The sequence below is a fragment of the Diorhabda sublineata genome, chromosome 4, assembly GCF_026230105.1.
Source record: "Diorhabda sublineata isolate icDioSubl1.1 chromosome 4, icDioSubl1.1, whole genome shotgun sequence".
In the NCBI taxonomy this organism is placed as follows: Eukaryota; Metazoa; Arthropoda; class Insecta; order Coleoptera; family Chrysomelidae; genus Diorhabda; species Diorhabda sublineata.
In genome coordinates, this window is record NC_079477.1 from 36,360,333 (window position 1) to 36,382,259 (window position 21,927).

Consider the following 21,927-nt stretch of genomic DNA (forward strand, 5'->3'; position numbering starts at 1 on the left):
TAAAAAACAGCATTAACCATCCCCGAAATATACGAAGCCTCCATATTTATCCAAATAACCCCCCCCCCCCTTTATATAATTCAACGATTTAAAACGGTACACCCCTCGTATACGCGAGTAGTTCATTTGTATCTTAATCGTTTGTTGGTTTTATACAAAAATCGCGACGTTGCCACGTTTTAACCCCCCTCGATTCGATATAGTATTATAACGGAGGTCGGTATATACGAGGGTACGAACAAATTTAAAATGCTGCCGACGGATTTGTACTACAAAAAATATATTTTAGGTTATTATGTGAATTTTTTTGGGGGGTAGATACTAAAATACACCAACCTTCTATATTTACCCCACAAAAAACCAACTAAATAACCCCTGTGTATAATTAAACGATTTAAAACGGTACACCCCTCGTATACGCGTGTAGTTCATTTGCACCTTAATCGTTTGTCGGTTTTATACAAAAATCGCGACGTTGCCACGTTTTTTGCCCCTCGATTCGATATAGTATTATAACGGAGGTCGGTATATACGAGGGTACGAACAAATTTAAAATGCTGCCGATGGATTTGTACTAGAAAAAATGTATTTTAGGTATGATATGATTTTTTTTTGGGTAGGCACTAAAATTTCGTGAAAACTATTTACAATTTTACAAAAAAAAGGAAAATTTCAAACAAAGAGATTCGTTATTGTCATTAATACTGTGAATGTTATGAAAAATCGCGAAATTCGGACGAATTCCGCCGAATTGTATATTTCGCAATAAGGACATTGACTGCTGCCGCAAACTTGGCAAATGTCCAAGACGTAAGAAGATAGAGCGTCGAAGATTGTTTCGTTGAAACGTTCTGTAACAAAAAAAAAATTCAAATTTTATTATAAAAAAATTCGATTCGAAATGCGGTGGGGTGTAAACTTACCGGGGGCGTAATAATCGTACACCCTTATGGGTAAATATCTCGACATGTTCGCCACCGGATGCCATCTTTCTACTGTAAAGTTTACGCACGTTTCTTGGTTATCGAGCTAAATGAAAAAGAAGAAGAAAAAACTATCAATAAAACATCGATTAAAGAAAAGAAGAATAATAAACTGTAGATCAAACTTTTAAATGAAAAAGAAGAAGAATTAATTGTCGATAAAACATCGATTAAAAAGAAAAGAAGAAGAATAAATTGTAGATCAAACTATTAAATGAAAAAGAAGAAGAATAAACTGTCAATAAAACATCGATTAAAAAGAAAAGAAGAAGAATAAACTGTAGATCAAACTATTAAATGAAAAAGAAGAAGAATAAACTGTCAATAAAACATCGATTAAAGAAAAGAAGAATAAACTGTCGATAACTAAAAAAGAAGAATGAAATCTGTGGAATCAAAAATAAAATAAAATGTAATTCATTGTATCAAATGAAAGAAGAAGAATAACTCGACGAAACTCCAACTGAAAAATGAAAAAAAAAAAAAAAAGAAGAATCAAATGTAATTTCAATGTGTGGAATAAAAAAAAGCAGACAAAGTGCATTTCAATGTATCGAATCAAAAAGAAGAAGAATGGATTCATCAAATGGTAAAAGAAGAAGAATAAACTGCAATCAATCTATCGAATAAAAAATAAGAAGAATGGAAACTAGTTCTGTCCATTAAATAAAAAAAAAGAAGAAACCGTCAAGGAAACTTGGTATAGAAAAGAAGAAGAATAAAACATAGTTCTATCTATCGAATGAAAAAAAGAAGAACAAACTTCCATTGAAAATTCATACAAGAAAAAAGAAGATTTCGTTTTATCAATTTCCCTTTCACTTGTCGACGAAACTTCAACTTTCTTCTTCTTTTTTTATTAAATAAAAATCGACTGTAACTAATTATTTATCTTCAGCCCGGGTGGTTAGTCTAAGGATTGAGCCCATCACCACAAAGAAGAAGAAAAAGAAGAATTACTTATCTATGGTTATGGATACTTACGTAATCAAAGTAGAAAATGACTTTTCTTTCGAAGAATCTGGCCCTCTGCAAATTTTTCACTCTGGACGATAGAACGTAGGCGTCTAGATCTTGTTGTTGAACGATGTATCCAGTCGGAACGGTTACGTCCAATACGGCCATACCGGATCTTTCCGATTCGTTCATATTGTTCCATCTAAATAGAAATTAATCGTTGGAAACGAGGACGTACTGTATAAATTGAGGTTAGGAAACTTCGTATTCGGTAAACGTCAATTGTATTCCGACATATGATGACGTAATTTACTTTTGGTAAAAGAAAAAAATCGACATGAATCGCATCGGATAAATACAATGGTTGTTTGACAGCTGGAATACGTCAAATGACTATAAAATAAATTTTAGGTAGTGATTTGGCTTACGAAAAGAAAAACGTGTCAAAAGGAGTCGAATCATGCGAATACAATGGTCGTTTATCGATGTTTTTTGACAGATAAATCGTTTATAATGAAATATTCCACTTTGACAGCTAGAATATGTCAAAATTGACTTCGATTAAAGTCAAAACGTTTATAAATTAAAGATTTGGTGATAATTTGATTTATGGAAGGAGAAATGGGTTAATACGAGTCCCATCAGATGAATACAGAGGATTTTATCGATTTTATTTGACAAGTAACTCGTTAACAAAGACATTTTCACCATTAGTAACTGAAGAAAGTCAAATTCACACTTGAAAACAGTGCAATAGAAATTTTTTTGGACAATTCGAGTTTCGGTAAGAGGTAACAGACAATAGAAGCCATATCAGGTGAATGCGACGGTGGTTTGTTCATTTTTTTGACAAGAAACTCGTTCACAATGACGTTTTCACTTTTGACATCGGAAATACATCAAAAATACACTCAATCGCAACTAAAGCACTCATATTTCTTAGTTTTGAAGAATATATGAGTTACTGAAAGACAAAAAAGTCAATGGGAGCCATATCACGTGAAAAAAGTGGTCGTTTGTTCATTTTTTTGACAGGAAACTCGTTCACAACGACATATTCATCTTTGACAGCTACAGGAAGCCAAATCTACACTGAAGCACTCATATTTCAAAGTTTTGGAGGATATTTCAGTTCTCGAAAGACAAAAAGGTCCATATCAGATGAATAAAGTGGTCGTTTGTTCATTTTTTTGACAGGAAACTCGTTCACAACGACATATTCATCTTTGACAGCTACAGGAAGCCAAATCTACACTGAAGCACTCATATTTCAAAGTTTTGGAGGATATTTCAGTTCTCGAAAGACAAAAAGGTCCATATCAGATGAATAAAGTGGTCGTTTGTTCATTTTTTGACAGGAAACTCGTTCACAACGACATATTCATCTTTGACAGCTACAGGAAGCCAAATCTACACTGAAGCACTCATATTTCAAAGTTTTGAAGGATATTTCAGTTCTCGAAAGACAAAAAGGTCCATATCAGATGAATAAAGTGGTCGTTTGTTCATTTTTTTGACAGGAAACTCGTTCACAACGACATATTCATCTTTGACAGCTACAGGAAGCCAAATCTACACTGAAGCACTCATATTTCAAAGTTTTGGAGGATATTTCAGTTCTCGAAAGACAAAAAGGTCCATATCAGATGAATAAAGTGGTCGTTTGTTCATTTTTTTGACAGGAAACTCGTTCACAACGACATATTCATCTTTGACAGCTACAGGAAGCCAAATCTACACTGAAGCACTCATATTTCAAAGTTTTGGAGGATATTTCAGTTCTCGAAAGATAAAAAGGTCCATATCAGATGAATAAAGTGGTCGTTTGTTCATTTTTTTGACAGGAAACTCGTTCACAACGACATATTCATCTTTGACAGCTACAGGAAGCCAAATCTACACTGAAGCACTCATATTTCAAAGTTTTGGAGGATATTTCAGTTCTCGAAAGACAAAAAGGTCCATATCAGATGAATAAAGTGGTCGTTTGTTCATTTTTTTGACAGGAAACTCGTTCACAACGACATATTCATCTTTGACAGCTACAGGAAGCCAAATCTACACTGAAGCACTCATATTTCAAAGTTTTGGAGGATATTTCAGTTCTCGAAAGACAAAAAGGTCCATATCAGATGAATAAAGTGGTCGTTTGTTCATTTTTTTGACAGGAAACTCGTTCACAACGACATATTCATCTTTGACAGCTACAGGAAGCCAAATCTACACTGAAGCACTCATATTTCAAAGTTTTGGAGGATATTTCAGTTCTCGAAAGACAAAAAGGTCCATATCAGATGAATAAAGTGGTCGTTTGTTCATTTTTTTGACAGGAAACTCGTTCACAACGACATATTCATCTTTGACAGCTACAGGAAGCCAAATCTACACTGAAGCACTCATATTTCAAAGTTTTGGAGGATATTTCAGTTCTCGAAAGACAAAAAGGTCCATATCAGATGAATAAAGTGGTCGTTTGTTCATTTTTTTGACAGGAAACTCGTTCACAACGACATATTCATCTTTGACAGCTACAGGAAGCCAAATCTACACTGAAGCACTCATATTTCAAAGTTTTGGAGGATATTTCAGTTCTCGAAAGACAAAAAGGTCCATATCAGATGAATAAAGTGGTCGTTTGTTCATTTTTTTGACAGGAAACTCGTTCGCAACGACTTTTTAACCTTTGACAGCTAGAGGAAGCCAAATCTTCGCTTTGTTAATCCAAAAGATCGTTTTGGAAGATGTTCTAGCTTCGAGAAGGCAGAAAGGTCAACATGAGCCATATCAGGTGAATAGAATGGTCCTTTGTTCATTTTTTCGGTAAGAAACTTGTTCACGAGGACATTTCCAACTTTTGCAACAAACAAAAGTCAAATTTACACTCAATCACTATTCGAACATCCATAATTGCAATATTTTCCGAGTTAAAAATCCAAATGAACCAAATCGGGCGAACAAATCGGTCGTTTGCACGAAACCAAGAGCCAGTTGGGGAATTTGTACAACCAACAAGAAAAAAGAAACTCACCTCTGACAACTGAAAAACGTAATGTGCGACTGATTCCTTCCGTAAAAATACTGCTTGGTACGAAGATCGAAAGCCCTAACGGGCGGTTTGGTTTGGAACCTCCCGATATCGACGTTGTACTGCACCGACATCTGCAATATCGCGTAACCGGTACCTTTGGCCTGGACTTTGACCGTACCCCAAGCGTTCGGTATATCGATAAATTGCAAATTCGACCAATTCAAATCGTTAACGTACAAAACTTTGGTCTCGCCCGGTAGAGCGGTAGCTTCGACGGTAACCGACAAACTGGAAATATCCCTGATACGTTGCGCCGATGTATATTCGATGAGAGCCTTCATGGCGTTGGCGGTATCCATGGTGGAGGCCCAACCGCCGTCCGTTAACCTCTGGGTGTTCAACCACCTGACGATGTTGTCGACGAGGACTTCCTGCTCGTTCCTGGCGACGTACACCATCAAACCGTAGGCGGTGGCTTCGATATTTTCCGAATCGTATTCGTACGGCAGGCGGGGTAGAAGGAACGGTTTCTGGTTTTCGATTTTGTAAGGCGGTTGCGGCACCGGTTTCCTAGCCCAATACAGCAACCCCCCTTCGGATATCCTCCTGCTGGATAATTCGATGAAGGCGGTTTCCGCGTTGGCGGCTTTGTTCTTCATCAAGGCGTAAGCTACGATAGCCACTTCGAAGGCGTTTCCTCGTTTCTGTATCAACTCCATGTTCCTGTCCAACCAATGGATCGCTTTCCTCGCCGCTATGGCCACTTTCGAACTCAGATGACTTGTTAGGTCCTTAACGGCTTCCAAAGTGATTAACACGTGGGCTGTCAACGTGATGTTTCTGTATCTGATGGGATCTTGGTCGTTGTTCAACGTCGAATTGTATTTTCTATCCGGTAGCCAGTCTTCTTCCCAGAAAGCTCCGGATTCGCTTTGGTGGGATAGTAGCCATTCGACGGATTTCGATATCACCATTGGGTCGATGTAGATGTAGTTTTCCCATTCGTAGAAACTGGCTTCTTGGAATATCCGAGCGCAGTAGGCCGTTAACCACACAGACGATACCGATTGGTTCCTGAAAAATTCATTTTTAGCGCTTTCCGAAGGGGTTTCCGATGGATGTTTACTTACCAATCGCTTCTGAAGGTGCTGAACGAACCGTCGGGTTTCATGAAGGATAATTGGCGTTGGTAGCCGATGTTCATGTAGTGGAAAGCGTCGCGGGTTAGGGTTCTGTTTCTTATTTGGGTGTATCTCATGTATAGGAGGGTGTACATGTTGACGGCGAATGAAAAGATGTTTTGTTCGCCGCAATCCTGAAATCATTTTTTCATTTACCTCGTATATAATTCGAAAAATCGATTATTTGCAATTACAAATTGTTTTTTGTCGATTCAAATACCAAAAATCGCTTGTTGTTTCAAAAATATTCAAGTTTTTCAAAAAAGGAAAATATGAATTTCGTAATAATTCATTAATAAAAAATGGAAAAAAAATACCGGCCATAGATAAAGCGTACAATTTCTGAAAATAAAAAATTTGGAATACCAAAAATCGTTTGTTCTTAAAAAAAATAAAATTGTCCAGAAAAATGAAGATTTTACAGAAAATATCAAAAATTTTCAAAATAAAAACATGAAAAATCAAAAATCAATTTTTCACAAATATGAAAATTTCTCCAAAAAAAAAAATAGATCAAAAACCAAATTTTTTCAATCCTTCATGAAAAAAAAAACTGAATAAAGGATAAAAAGCATAATTTTTCAAAAATCAAAACACAAAAAACGCTCATTTTTCAAAAAAAAAATCAAAAATTCATAAAAACCCCCATAAATTTCGATCGAAAACCAAATTTTTTTCAATCATTCATCAAAAAGATTGAATAAAGCGTAGTAAGCACAATTTTCAAAAATCAAAACACAAAAAACGCTCATTTTTCAAAAAAAATCAAAAATTCTTAAAAACCCCCATAAATTTCGATTGAAAACCAAATTTTTTTCAATCATCCATAAAAAAGATTGAATAAAGCGTAGTAAGCACAATTTTCAAAAATCAAAACACAAAAATCGCTCATTTTTCAAAAAAAAAATCAAAAATTCATAAAAACCCCCATAAATTTCGATCGAAAACCAAATTTTCTTCAATCATCCATAAAAAAGATTGAATAAAGCGTAATAAGCACAATTTTCAAAAATCAAAACACAAAAAACGCTCATTTTTCAAAAAAAAAATCAAAAATTCATAAAAACCCCCATAAATTCCGATCGAAAACCAAAATTTCCTCAATCATTCATCAAAAAGATTGAATAAAGCGTAGTAAGCACAATTTTCAAAAATCAAAACACAAAAAACGCTCATTTTTCAAAAAAAATCAAAAATTCTTAAAAACCCCCATAAATTTCGATCGAAAACCAAATTTTTTTCAATCATTCATCAAAAAGATTGAATAAAGCGTAGTAAGCACAATTTTCAAAAATCAAAACACAAAAAACGCTCATTTTTCAAAAAAAAAATCAAAAATTCATAAAAACCCCCATAAATTTCGATCGAAAACCAAATTTTTTTCAATCATTCATCAAAAAGATTGAATAAAGCGTAGTAAGCACAATTTTCAAAAATCAAAACACAAAAAACGCTCATTTTTCAAAAAAAAAATCAAAAATTCATAAAAACCCCCATAAATTCCGATCGAAAACCAAATTTTCTTCAATCATTCATCAAAAAGATTGAATAAAGCGTAGTAAGCACAATTTTCAAAAATCAAAACACAAAAAACGCTCATTTTTCAAAAAAAATCAAAAATTCTTAAAAACCCCCATAAATTTCGATCGAAAACCAAATTTTTTTCAATCATTCATCAAAAAGATTGAATAAAGCGTAGTAAGCACAATTTTCAAAAATCAAAACACAAAAAACGCTCATTTTTCAAAAAAAAAATCAAAAATTCATAAAAACCCCCATAAATTTCGATCGAAAACCAAATTTTTTTCAATCATTCATCAAAAAGATTGAATAAAGCGTAGTAAGCACAATTTTCAAAAATCAAAACACAAAAAACGCTTATTTTTCAAAAAAAATCAAAAATTCTTAAAAACCCCCATAAATTTCGATTGAAAACCAAATTTTTTTCAATCATCCATAAAAAAGATTGAATAAAGCGTAGTAAGCACAATTTTCAAAAATCAAAACACAAAAATCGCTCATTTTTCAAAAAAAATCAAAAATTCATAAAAACCCCCATAAATTTCGATCGAAAACCAAATTTTTTTCAATCATTCATAAAAAAGATTGAATAAAGCGTAGTAAGCACAATTTTCAAAAATCAAAACACAAAAAACGCTCATTTTTCAAAAAAAAAATCAAAAATTCATAAAAACCCCGTAAATTTCGATCGAAAACCAATTTTTTTTAATCATTCATAAAAAAGATTGAATAAATGATAAAAAGCATAATTTTCAAAAATCAAAACGGTAAAAATTGCTCATTTTTCAAAAAAAATCAAAAATTCATAAAAACCCCATAAATTTCGCTCGAAAACCAAATTTTTTTCAATCATTCATAAAAAAGATTGAATAAAGCGTAGTAAGCACAATTTTCAAAAATCAAAACACAAAAAACGCTCATTTTTCAAAAAAAAAATCAAAAATTCATAAAAACCCCCATAAATTCCGATCGAAAACCAAATTTTCTTCAATCATTCATCAAAAAGATTGAATAAAGCGTAGTAAGCACAATTTTCAAAAATCAAAACACAAAAAACGCTCATTTTTCAAAAAAAATCAAAAATTCTTAAAAACCCCCATAAATTTCGATCGAAAACCAAATTTTTTTCAATCATTCATCAAAAAGATTGAATAAAGCGTAGTAAGCACAATTTTCAAAAATCAAAACACAAAAAACGCTCATTTTTCAAAAAAAAAATCAAAAATTCATAAAAACCCCCATAAATTCCGATCGAAAACCAAATTTTCTTCAATCATTCATCAAAAAGATTGAATAAAGCGTAGTAAGCACAATTTTCAAAAATCAAAACACAAAAAACGCTCATTTTTCAAAAAAAATCAAAAATTCTTAAAAACCCCCATAAATTTCGATTGAAAACCAAATTTTTTTCAATCATCCATAAAAAAGATTGAATAAAGCGTAGTAAGCACAATTTTCAAAAATCAAAACACAAAAATCGCTCATTTTTCAAAAAAAAATCAAAAATTCATAAAAACCCCCATAAATTTCGATCGAAAACCAAATTTTCTTCAATCATCCATAAAAAAGATTGAATAAAGCGTAGTAAGCACAATTTTCAAAAATCAAAACACAAAAAACGCTCATTTTTCAAAAAAAATGAAAAATTCATGAAAACCCCCATAAATTCCGATCGAAAACCAAATTTTCTTCAATCATCCATAAAAAAGATTGAATAAAGCGTAATAAGGACAATTTTCAAAAATCAAAACACAAAAAACGCTCATTTTTCAAAAAAAAAATCAAAAATTCATAAAAACCCCCATAAATTCCGATCGAAAACCAAATTTTCTTCAATCATCCAGAAAAAAGATTGAATAAAGCGTAGTAAGCACAATTTTCAAAAATCAAAACACAAAAAACGCTCATTTTTCAAAAAAAATCAAAAATTCATAAAAACCCCCATAAATTTCGATCGGAAACCAAATTTTTTTCAATCATTCATAAAAAAGATTGAATAAAGCGTAGTAAGCACAATTTTCAAAAATTAAAACAAAAAACGCTCATTTTTCAAAAAAAAAAATCAAAAATTCATAAAAACCCCATAAATTTCGATCGAAAACCAATTTTTTTTAATCATTCATAAAAAAGATTGAATAAAGCGTAATAAGGACAATTTTCAAAAATCAAAACACAAAAAACGCTCATTTTTCAAAAAAAAAATCAAAAATTCATAAAAACCCCGTAAATTTCGATCGAAAACCAATTTTTTTTAATCATTCATAAAAAAGATTGAATAAATGATAAAAAGCATAATTTTCAAAAATCAAAACACAAAAATCGCTCATTTTTCAAAAAAAAATCAAAAATTCATAAAAACCCCCATAAATTTCGATCGAAAACCAAATTTTCTTCAATCATCCATAAAAAAGATTGAATAAAGCGTAGTAAGCACAATTTTCAAAAATCAAAACACAAAAAACGCTCATTTTTCAAAAAAAATGAAAAATTCATGAAAACCCCCATAAATTCCGATCGAAAACCAAATTTTCTTCAATCATCCATAAAAAAGATTGAATAAAGCGTAATAAGGACAATTTTCAAAAATCAAAACACAAAAAACGCTCATTTTTCAAAAAAAAATCAAAAATTCATAAAAACCCCGTAAATTTCGATCGAAAACCAATTTTTTTTAATCATTCATAAAAAAGATTGAATAAATGATAAAAAGCATAATTTTCAAAAATCAAAACGGTAAAAATTGCTCATTTTTCAAAAAAAAATCAAAAATTCATAAAAAACCCCATAAATTTCGCTCGAAAACCAAATTTTTTTCAATCATTCATAAAAAAGATTGAATAAAGCGTAGTAAGCACAATTTTCAAAAATTAAAACACAAAAAAAATCGCTCATTTTTCAAAAAAAAATCAAAATATACGTGAAAACCCCATAAGTTTCCAATAAAAACTATTTTTTTCAATAATTCATCAATTAAAAAAAATAATAAAGAATACTTATAAGTAAAGCATACAATTTCCAAAAATTAAAATTTAAAATACCAAAAATCCCTTGTAATTTCAAAAAAAAACCCATAAATTTAAAAAAATACAATTTTCTTCTTAATCGACAAAAAATAAAAAAATAAAACAGAGACCATAGATAAAATGTACAATTTGCAATAATCAAAAATTTAAATATCAAAAATAGCTCGTTTATTTTTTATATAAAAATACAATTTTTCGAAAAAAAAAACCATAAATCAAAATTTCAAACAAAAAACCCCATAAATTTGGAATAAAAAACAAATTTATCCCCAAAAACCAAACGTCACACTCACCATCGGCAAATTTAACAACGAAGTAGCATTTACGGGCATAGTAGGAAACACCGCCCCCACCACGTCCCCCACAACCGAAATCCTCGCCTTATTCGAGCCGTACACGTAGTACCTGTCGTACTCGTACGGAATTATGGGCGTTTCTGTTATATTGACGTGCATGTATTGGAAGGCGTACGCCCTGTTACTCAAATCGAGCAACATCGACTGGTGGCGGTACTGCGGTAAACCGTCCGACTGAAAAGAAAATTATTTAAATAAAAAACGATAAAACGTCCGACAATTCGGAGACTCACTTCGACGTGAAGCTTCCTCGTGATCTGGTCCTTGCCTATTAGGGCGGAAGCGTGAATGGTGACGTAAATATCGCCTAATCTAGTCGGTACTATCGGTATGTAAACGACGACGGCGTCTTGGGCCTGAAAGTCAATAGACGCTACTTCAAAAATCAATTCAAATCAACGATTATTTCAAATTCGACTGATAACAATTGAAATCATCACCGATCGTTGGAATTATCGAGTACGGTCCTGTAATTGTGGTACTTGATGATATTTAGTTCAATTTCATCGCTATGTTGCTATTTATTGGACTAAATAATGCCACTACACCCTTATTGGTGGTTTATAATCACTAATTTTCCTTCTCTTGAGTTTCTAATCCATAAAAATCTCGCTTCAACGTTATATTATATTAATGCTATATAATTAGATCATTTCCATTGCTATATTGCTATTTATTGGACTAAATAATGCCACTACACCCTTATTGGTGGTTTATAATCACTAATTTTCCTTCTTTCGTGTTTCTAATCCATAAAAATCTCGCTTCAACGTTATATTATATTAATGCTATATAATTAAATCATTTCCATTGCTATATTGCTATTTATTGGACTAAATAAGGCCACTACACCCTTATTGGTGGTTTATAATCACTAATTTTCCTTCTTTCGTGTTTCTAATCCATAAAAATCTCGCTTCAACGTTATATTATATTAATGCTATATAATTAAATCATTTCCATTGCTATATTGCTATTTATTGGACTAAATAAGGCCACTACACCCTTATTGGTGGTTTATAATCACTAATTTTCCTTCTTTCGTGTTTCTAATCCATAAAAATCTCGCTTCAACGTTATATTATGTTAATGCTATATAATTAGATCATTTCCATCGCTATGTTGCTATTTATTGGACTAAATCATGCCACTACACCCTTATTGGTGGTTTATAATCACTAATTTTCCTTCTTTCGAGTTTCTAATCCATAAAAATCTCGCTTCAACGTTATATTATATTAATGCTATATAATTAAATCATTTCCATTGCTATATTGCTATTTATCGGACTAAATCTTGCTACTACACCCTTATTGGTGGTCTATTATCACTAATTTTCCTTCGTTCGAGTTTCTATTGCATAAAAATCTCGTTTCATCGTCAGATAATGTTCCTGCTACATAATTATACCATTTCCTTTGCTATATCGCTATTTATTGGACTAAATCTTGCTACTACGTCATTATTGGTGACCTAATATCGTTTATTCTCCATTAATTTTACAGTATTTTTATAAAATCCACTCCTGCTACTTAATAAGTCCATTCTCATTGCTATATTGCTATTTATTGGACTAAATCCTTCCCCTACATCCTTATTGGTGACCTAATATCATTTATTCTCCATGAATCTTGATGTATTGATATAAAATCCACTCCGGCTATACGATAAGTCCAATTTTGATATATATCGCTTTTTATTGGACAACAATTTATTAGCGATTCCATTCCACAAAAAAAATTTCCCATACTTACCTTTATAAATATGAAAAATTGATGCTCCCCAAAGGACGTCCTCGGATTATAAGCCCTAACTATACCGTTCTCTTCGACGTGAACGAATTTATAATCGGGGGAACCGTTCAAAACGACCGTAGCCTCCAAATCTTCCGTCATATAATTAAAAACAGTTACCCTCGCCCCGACCTGCTCACCCTGCATACAAGTATTGGGCATTTCGACGTTTATGAAGAACGGCAACACCCCCACGTACTAAAAATAGAAAAAAAATCGAATAAATAGAAGGTTTCGAAGGGGCATAAAGAGTTTTTGAAGAACATAGAAGGTTTTGAAGGGAAACAGAAAGTTTCGAAGGGGCGCACAAGATTTATAATGGAAAACAGAAGGTTTTGAAGGGGTACAGAAGTTTTCGGATGGGACACAAAAGGTTTTGAAGGGAAATAGAAGGTTTGGAGGGGTACTAAATGTTTCGAATGGAGGACAGAAGGTATCGGAGGGAAATGGAAAGTTTTGAAGGGAAACAGAAAGTTCCCAAGGGACACAGAGGGTTTTGAGGGGACACTTTCGATTAAAACTGACCTCGATAGGTTTCTGAATCATTCCGAAGCCCAAGGAAGGGCTCATGGAGAAGGCGGACACCATCCAATGTACCGGTCGCACCGGTACCGGTACATTGAAGATATATCTACCGTGAGGACCGATATTAACGTCCTTCCATACCCAAACGTTCTCGTATTGGCGCTGCACCCTATTGAAACGGAATTTCCTGAACGTTTGCAATTCGGTACCGTTGTCGTACCGGCAACCGGATTCGTCGGTACCGTCTTCGCAATCCCTGTAAAAGTCGCATCTCTTCGCCAAACGGTAACACTGTCCGTTCAAGCATTCCCCGTATCCCTGGGTGGCGTTGCAGTAGCTCGGTCGTCTCGGTAAAGCGAAATCGCTGAATACCACCAAGCCCGCGAACTCGAATGTCCTATTGGCGTCGATTCCGAAGGTGCCGCTCGGGAAGTTGATCATCTCGTCGGGATAACCTATAAAAATGATAGTTACGGAGGGGCGAAGGTGGATTTAGTTGTTTTTTGGTTACCTTCATGGGAGAACCAGTTGTGTTTGTGGGTACCGTTGGTTTGTTCGTCGAAGGTCGACATTTTGGATATGACTTTGGCGTAGGTGAGTTCGTTTCCGGCTTGCATGGTATAAAACGCTTTGTCTATGCCGGATAGTCCTACGTAGGAGCCTGGTTCTCCGTATATGGCCACTTCTACTTTATGTCCCGTCCTGGCTTTTTTGTTGTTGATGAAAACTTTGAACTGGAAATGGAAAACGGATAAAAAAATTAGTAGCACCGGAAACGGAAGGTTTCTAAAGAATTTTCTACCTTATTTCTGCTTATTCCGTTTACTGGGAAGGTTAAACTGTCTACGGTTAGATCGCCGTTATGGCCGACGTGCCATACGACTATGGTGGCTACGGGTGCCATTTCGGCGCTCAAAGCTAGCGCCATGGTACTGACGTAGTCGCCCATGTCTTGGTCTCCAGTTACCAGGACGATTCCTTTGGATATTATGAGGTAGCTGTACTTTTCGATGTAATAGTTGCTCCTTATGTGGAATATTATGTACTCCCCGACCTAAATATGTCAAAAAAGGAATTTTAAAATATTCGGAATTCGAAATTTTTTTGTTTGACTCACTCTCGGATCGATCGTGCTGGTTATAACTTTGATGTGTTGGTCGTTATGGCTGTAATGGGCTAGTAAGAGTAATTCCGCATTGGCCCTGTCACCTGTGTAACCGTTTTTGAACGTAGCTTGAATTCTTACAGCGCCTGAAAGGTGGAAATGACTTATTTCGAAAATATAAAAGAGGAAGAATGTGAAGTGTAGAAGAAAATATGATGCAGGGGGTCATATAACCCAATGAGAACCAGTTACAAAATAATAGAAAAGATTGAAGACTGTATAAACATGAAAAATATCTGGTAGTTCAAATGTACCAAAGGTAAACTTCAATATTTGGAGGATAAAGCTATCGGAAGAAAAAATTTGGTTTACAGTAGTTGTACAAAACAAAATAGTTCAAACGAATCGCTAGAAAACACCAAAAAAGTAACCAATTGTACGGGATTGAGTAATAAGTCGATATTCAGCTAATATTTATAAAAAAATGATATAGTAGTTCAAATTATCCAAAGATAATAAAAAAAGAAAGTGAAATATGATGCAGTGGGTCAAATAACCCAATGACAACCAGTTACAAAATAATATAGAAGTTTGAAGGCTGTGAATATGCAAAGCATGTAGTAGTTGAATGTTCTCAAGAGAAAAAAATACGGGAACAAAAATTCATATACATTTGACTTTTTGAATATGTAAAAAAAAGAACAACATGAAGTAGTTCAAATAACCCATCAGGAACATTTCAATTAGCGGCAAATGAATCTAATTTGAAAAAAATGAACAAGAAATTCGGACATTTGACATAATGAATACCAAAATATATGATGTGGTAGTTCAAATGACAAGAGGATATAAAACTATGATACAGGAACAAAGATTCAAATACATTTGATTTACTGAATATGTAAAAATAAAGAACAACATGAAGTAGTTCAAATAACCAATCAGGATCATTTCAATTAGTGGCAAATGAATCTAATTTGAAAAAAATGAACAAGAAATTCGGACATTTGACATAATGAATACCAAAGTATATGATGTGGTAGTTCAAATGACAAGAGGATACAAAACTATGATACAGGAACAAAGATTCAAATACATTTGACTTTTTGAATATGTGAAAATGGAGAACAACATGAAGTAGTTCAAATAACCAATCAGGAACATTTCAATTAGTGGCAAATGAATCTAATTTGAAAAAAATGAACAAGAAATTCGGACATTTGACATAATGAATATCAAAATATATGATGTGGTAGTTCAAATGACAAGAGGATACAAAACTATGATATAGGAACAAAGATTCAAATACATTTGACTTTTTGAATATGTGAAAATGGAGAACAACATGAAGTAGTTCAAATAACCAATCAGGAACATTTCAATTAGTGGCAAATGAATCTAATTTGAAAAAAATGAACAAGAAATTCGGACATTTGACATAATGAATACCAAAATAGATGATGTGGTAGTTCAAATGACAAGAGGATATAAAACTATGAACATAATGAATACCAAGTAGTACAAATAACCAATCAGGAACATGGCAATGAGCAGTAATAAAGACAAAATAGTATTAAAAAACACAAAACTAGAGAAAATGTAAATCAAACTTCCGCATATGATGACCCAAGTAAAAGATCTGGTAGTTCAAACATTCCTACTACTAAAAAAAATGGTAAAGTAGCTCAAATAGCACTCTACTCACTTAACTGACTGAGTTCCTCGTATGCCTTCGGTCCGCTTACACCCAACTCCCTCTTAAGATCCATTTTGTACACCCACACACCTGGATCACTATCAGATTGATACAAATTACGTAGGGGGACGTCCCTCCTAGCCCCCCCGCGCACATCGACACTCCCCATCACCTCCACTACACTATTACTCAACACTTCCTCACTCAAAGGGGATCCGTCATAATGGGAAGCCACCAGGTAGGCAGTTATGGGCATACCAGGTTTAAAAACTTGCGGAGATCCTCCCAAAAACGATAATTTTATACTGGAATTGAATATCCTCGCGGTCGAGTACCCTTCAATAACTTCATCCAGGAATCTATCCCCCACTGTGGCGGTTATGAGGATTTCTATACCGTCCAAGGTATTTACGTATGACATTAAATCACTTATAGGGTAGTGGAACTCGTACACACCCCTGAACTGAAAAAAAAACGAATTAGAATCGAAAATAATCGATTTAAGTGATTATTTACTTACGGTTTTTAATGTCGGTACTGGTTCATAGTAATTAACAGTATTTTTGATCCAGAATGGTAGTTCTTCTTTGAAAGTGAAATATTTCTCCACTATGGGTCGATTTTTGTAATAATTATCATATATTGGTTCATAAGGTTGATTATTGATGTCATACGGTTTGTTTGGGTCGTACTGGTACTGGTTTTGGTTGGTTGTGCCCCTTTGGTTGGGTTCTACTGGTTTTATGTATCTAACCGTCGCTTTTAAGGTTAGATTACCGTTTACCGGTGCCCCGCTGGTGTAATTCGCCATGACTATACCGTGGATGTACGGTTCGGTGTTTAGGAAGAAACCGGGCATAGTTACGTTCACCTGAAATCAATTTAAATGGTGAAATTGTTACTGGGAAAGCGAGTTTCTAACCTCAAATCTAGTTTGGTAGTATTCTTCTACCAGGAATGTCGATTCTTCTACTTGTCCTTGGGCTATGACTCGAATTTTCCATTCTCCGTATACCGGTTGGTCTGATAATTGGTAGTTCAAACTGACCGTACCTAAATTCGATTGTCTAGATAACCATCTTTTCATTATGTAACCGTTGGGATCTAGCATATAGACGTCCAGGGCATCGTCGAATGCCTTCAATTCAGTATTTATGGGTATCGAACGAAAATGTACTAAAAATTAAATTAAAAAACTTAAAATTATTGATTCCACCTCGTATAATTCATTATTATACATTTTTTTAATACGCCCTATATAGCAAATTAGATAAAAATGTATATTTGCTGTGATTTAATACCTCTTATTATATTTACTTCTATTTTTAGTATAAAACAGTTCATTTGAACTACTAAGGATGTTCTTTCCTACAGTCACTTTTTAGTGGGTCATTTGAACTACTATTATGTTTATGTCGATATATGATTTATTTTTTGTTTTATTAATTAGTTATGAGTCTCAAAAACATCATTTACAGTGTTTCATTTCCTCTTTTTTGTTTCCTTCTATATTTAGTCTTAATCGGTTCGTTTGAACTACCATGTCTTGTTTTCCTTCAGCTTTCTATATTCATATAATTTGCAGAAGTCAAATTCTTTCCTCTTGATGTTAAAACTTTCCTATTGTCACTTTCTATGAGTTTTCAGTGGTTCATTTGAACTACTAAAATATTATGTCCATATATGATTAATTTTTTGTCTTATTTATTAGTTATGAGTCCCAAAAACATCATTTATAGTGTTTCATTTTCTTCTATATTTAGTATAAATCGGTTCATTTGAACTACCATGTATTGTTTTCCTTCAGCTTTTTATATTCATATAATTTGCAGAAGTCAATTTTTTTCTGCTTGGCGTTAAAACTTTCCATGAGTTTTCAGTGGGTCATTTGAACTACTATTATATTTATATTGATTCATGATCAATTTTTGCCTCATTATTTAATTATGAGTTCCAAAAAGACGATTTACAGTGTTTCATTTCTTGTTTTTATTTATATAATATATACCGGTATATTTGAACTACTATTGGTGCATTTCGATCCTTAATCTATGTATAGGCCGTTTGAATATGCACAGTCAACACATATTGAATATCTACTTTTCACTGTATCCTTTATATTGTAACATCTCTGAGTCATTTGAACTACTATTTCCTATTCTTCCCCAGCACTTCATATTTACACAATTTGTAGATATCAAATTTTCTTTTCGCATTGTTTAATAATTTCATCGGTTTTAATAAGTTTCATTTGAACTACTATAGCTTCCCTACTATTATCATTATGTATACAAAGCCGACGTTCTTTTAATCTCTTCTACGATTTCCTTCGCCTTTTTTGTGATTTTTCTTTGTTTTTTACTTTTTACTCTCAATGGAATATTTGAACTACTAGTATTATGAACGTATATATATATATATATATATATATATATATATATAACATCACTTTTTTTACAATTTCCTTTGTTTTCTAGTATATTGTAAATGGGACATTTGAACTACTACTATAATCATTGTATATACAAGGTAGATATCTTTTTGTTTTATTTTTTAACGATTTTTTTCTTGTTTTTTACTAGTTATTCTCAATGGGGCATTTGAACTACTACTATAATCATTATATATACTAGGTAGATATCTTTTTGTTCTATTTTTTTGGGATTTTTCTTTGTTTTTTAATAGTTATTCTCAATGGGACATTTGAACTACTAATATTATCATTTTCTTTGACGAACCGATCCACAATCCTCAAGATTCAGTTTCAGTGTTTCAATTTCAGTTTTCAGTGTTTTGGTTCCAGTTTCCATTGTCTCATTTTCATTTTCCAGTGTTTCATTTCCTGTTTCCTTTGTTTTGGTTCCAGTTTCCATTCTTTTGGTTTCAGATTCCAGTGTTTTGGTTCCAGATTCTATTGTATCGATTCCTGTTTCCGTTTCCAATGTATAGGTGCCAGTTTCAAGTGTTTCGGTTCCAGTTTCCAATGTTTAGGTTTCAATTTCATTTTCCAGTGTTTTGATTCCAGTTCCAATTTCCAGTATTTCTATTCTAGTTTGAATTGTATCGATTCCAGTTTCCAGTGTTTTTGGTTCCAATTTCCATTGTTTCAGTTCCAAATTCCAGTGTTTCTGATGCAATTTCCATTGTTTTGATTCCAGTATTTCTATTTTGATCCTTTATATCAGATCTTCACTGGTTTATTTGAGCTACTGCACGTTTTATGTACCTATAGCATATACAAGATGATTTTTTTTAAACAAAAAAACATCGAACCAGGCAATAATACCCCTAAAAACCACAAAAAATTTATCAAATCAACAATACTTCTTACCAGTTTCTCCCTGCATATAAACCGGTTTGTCTAACTGTATAAAAATTGTCATGGAGCGTTGGGAAAACGTCAAAATCGTCTCGTTGATAAACTGAGCACCACCCAAAACGTTATCATACAATCCCTCGACCCTCAACTTATATTCACCTTGGGCGCTCGTTGTCGGTACCTAAAAATAATAAAATTATCCAAAAAAACAACCCTAAAACACCCTTAACTCCTATTTACCCTCATTAAAAGAGTTTCTGGAATACCCTCCTTCACTTTCTTATGATCTGAAGACATTTCTACTCCGTTCCTTTGAATAGAAGCCCTAACGGTCAAAGGTTGAGTTTCCTTTAGTACTGTAACGGACACTCTATATAATTGACCCGGTCTGACCATTTTAGAAGCAACTATAAAGTACGTCCTGAAAAAAATTAACAAATAACGAGATGTTGTGTATAGTAACCAACAATTCTTCTTACGCTTCCTGGATTAGCGTAGTGTGAGCATCGAAAGGTCTTCTTCCTGAATCAAATGCATTGTTCCTCCAATTTCCTCCCCCGTAGGGGTTGTTTTCTCCACTCCTTCCACCATAAACGTCGCTTTGTCCTCGATTTCCATAAGGATCTGAATTATCCTTGTTATTATTCGACCCGTAAGGATCCTGGGTGTATGGATTTATGTCTCCGTATCTATTAGTCGTAGATGATCCTACACCATCGTAACGGGTGTAAGGATTATCGAGGACGCTTATTTCCTGGGTGTTAACGTGGTAAACTATGACTAGAAGTATCAGGGAATGTTTATAGTTCATTTTTCTTCCCGATCCCTAAGGAAAAACTGAGTTGACTTAAAGAACTCGTAGTTATTCGAAAATTTTTTCAAAAAATTAATTATTTATCCAATTCCTAAGAAAAAACTGATATAATCGATGTAAAAACTCGTAAAACTCGTCAAACGAAGTCATTAACGCTTTTCTATATTTAAATGTTTTTCAAATTACGCTTCCGTACTTATAAATATATTTTTCGGTTTTTTGAACCGATCTAAAAATATTTGTTTCAAACAATAACGAAATTTTCACTTTTAAGTATCAAAATCGGTTATAAAAAAATAGTTATACGAAATCTTTGGGGCGTTTCCACTTTTATTCAAGTTTATCTTACATTTTACGTTTTCCCTTTTTATATGGAAACTATTTATAGCACCCTAACCCCATTCTTAAAATAAACTATTTACTATTTCAGGTAATAATGATAATAAACTTTTTTTTCAAACAAATTCAAATTCAAACTAGTTAAAACGAAAGGTGTTAATAAATTAGTTAAGTGACTCATGATGATTGAATCATTAATTTCGATAAATATTTAGAAATTTTTTTAAAAAAATTATTTGTATTATCAAAGTTCGATTATGTACAAAAAAAAATACACGAGAAACCGTGTCAAGTGAATATATTTTAAAGGTGTACACGCCCTGAGATGCCCTACCAATGCATAATCAAATCAAACTTACCTGGTAATTATTTTTCTTATCAGCGTCTATTGTGATTATATTTATTTACACAAATTCTGTTGATAAACATTAATATCAGTTTCTTATCAATATTTTTATCACTGAAATCACAACAAACATCATCGCGTTTAACACGAATTTACAGTATTGCTTCTTCTTCAGAAGTAGGAGAAGTAGGTTTGGTACAGCAGGGCTTGATTTGTTTTGGTACCATTCAACTGTCGGTACAGTCATCGATTTTAAAAGTATGGCTTCATACGTAATTAGGGAGTCATCTTCTACCTAAATGCTTACTTTTGATTGGTTCGTATTCGAAAATTACTACTGATCTAGGTGATTATTGTCGCTGATTGCTATACGTCGAACCAAGCTTGATAATATATACAACGCGGGTAATATAAAAGCAATTCATAAAAACTAATAAACATAATTAATTACGTAAAAATGTTGTCTACAACAATATTGTTTTTGAAAGAATTTCGGAATTGTTCAATAGTTTTATAAATATACTTATTGATAATGTTTTTATAGTTTCCGTATTGGATCTTGAAACACACCTGTCTTGAAAACAGTGCAGAAGGAAGAATTTTTTTATAAAATCTCGTTTAAAGTAGAATAATATATGTCACTGATTTTATATCATACATTTATTACTTTAAATGGTTTAAAAAATACTATACTATATGTAGGACAACTGGTAATGCCACATTTATTATTCCAAATGACTTAAATAATACTTTATTCATCTGTTTTTGACGATATAGATCTTAAATGACGCTAAAAATACTGTTTTCTCTCACTTATGTCAATTATTTGACATGTTATGGCGCTAAATGCCACATTTGGTTATCGTAGTAAAAAATATTGGTAAAATAAAAAAATTATGAATTTGTTGAATAAATTTTTTTCAAATATTTTCCTAGTACTA

The 21,927-nt window shown here is 32.9% G+C and overlaps 1 protein-coding gene across 1 annotated transcript; it reads right to left on the bottom strand.

The window, feature by feature from the left end:
• Positions 1-538: 538 nt before the first annotated feature.
• LOC130442695 (CD109 antigen) lies at positions 539-21,217 on the bottom strand. Its single transcript, XM_056777022.1, has 19 exons — positions 21,000-21,217; positions 19,967-20,313; positions 19,728-19,908; positions 19,500-19,668; positions 17,091-17,344; positions 16,689-17,039; positions 16,178-16,631; positions 14,485-14,618; positions 14,170-14,421; positions 13,879-14,101; positions 13,368-13,822; positions 12,804-13,040; positions 11,283-11,405; positions 10,987-11,223; positions 6,099-6,283; positions 4,969-6,042; positions 1,968-2,142; positions 924-1,029; positions 539-851 (listed from the first exon to the last, which is right to left on the bottom strand). The coding sequence occupies exons 2-19, from the start codon at positions 20,296-20,298 to the stop codon at positions 673-675; spliced, it is 5,121 nt and encodes a 1,706-aa protein (XP_056633000.1). The 5' UTR covers positions 20,299-20,313; positions 21,000-21,217; the 3' UTR covers positions 539-672.
• Positions 21,218-21,927: the final 710 nt, after the last annotated feature.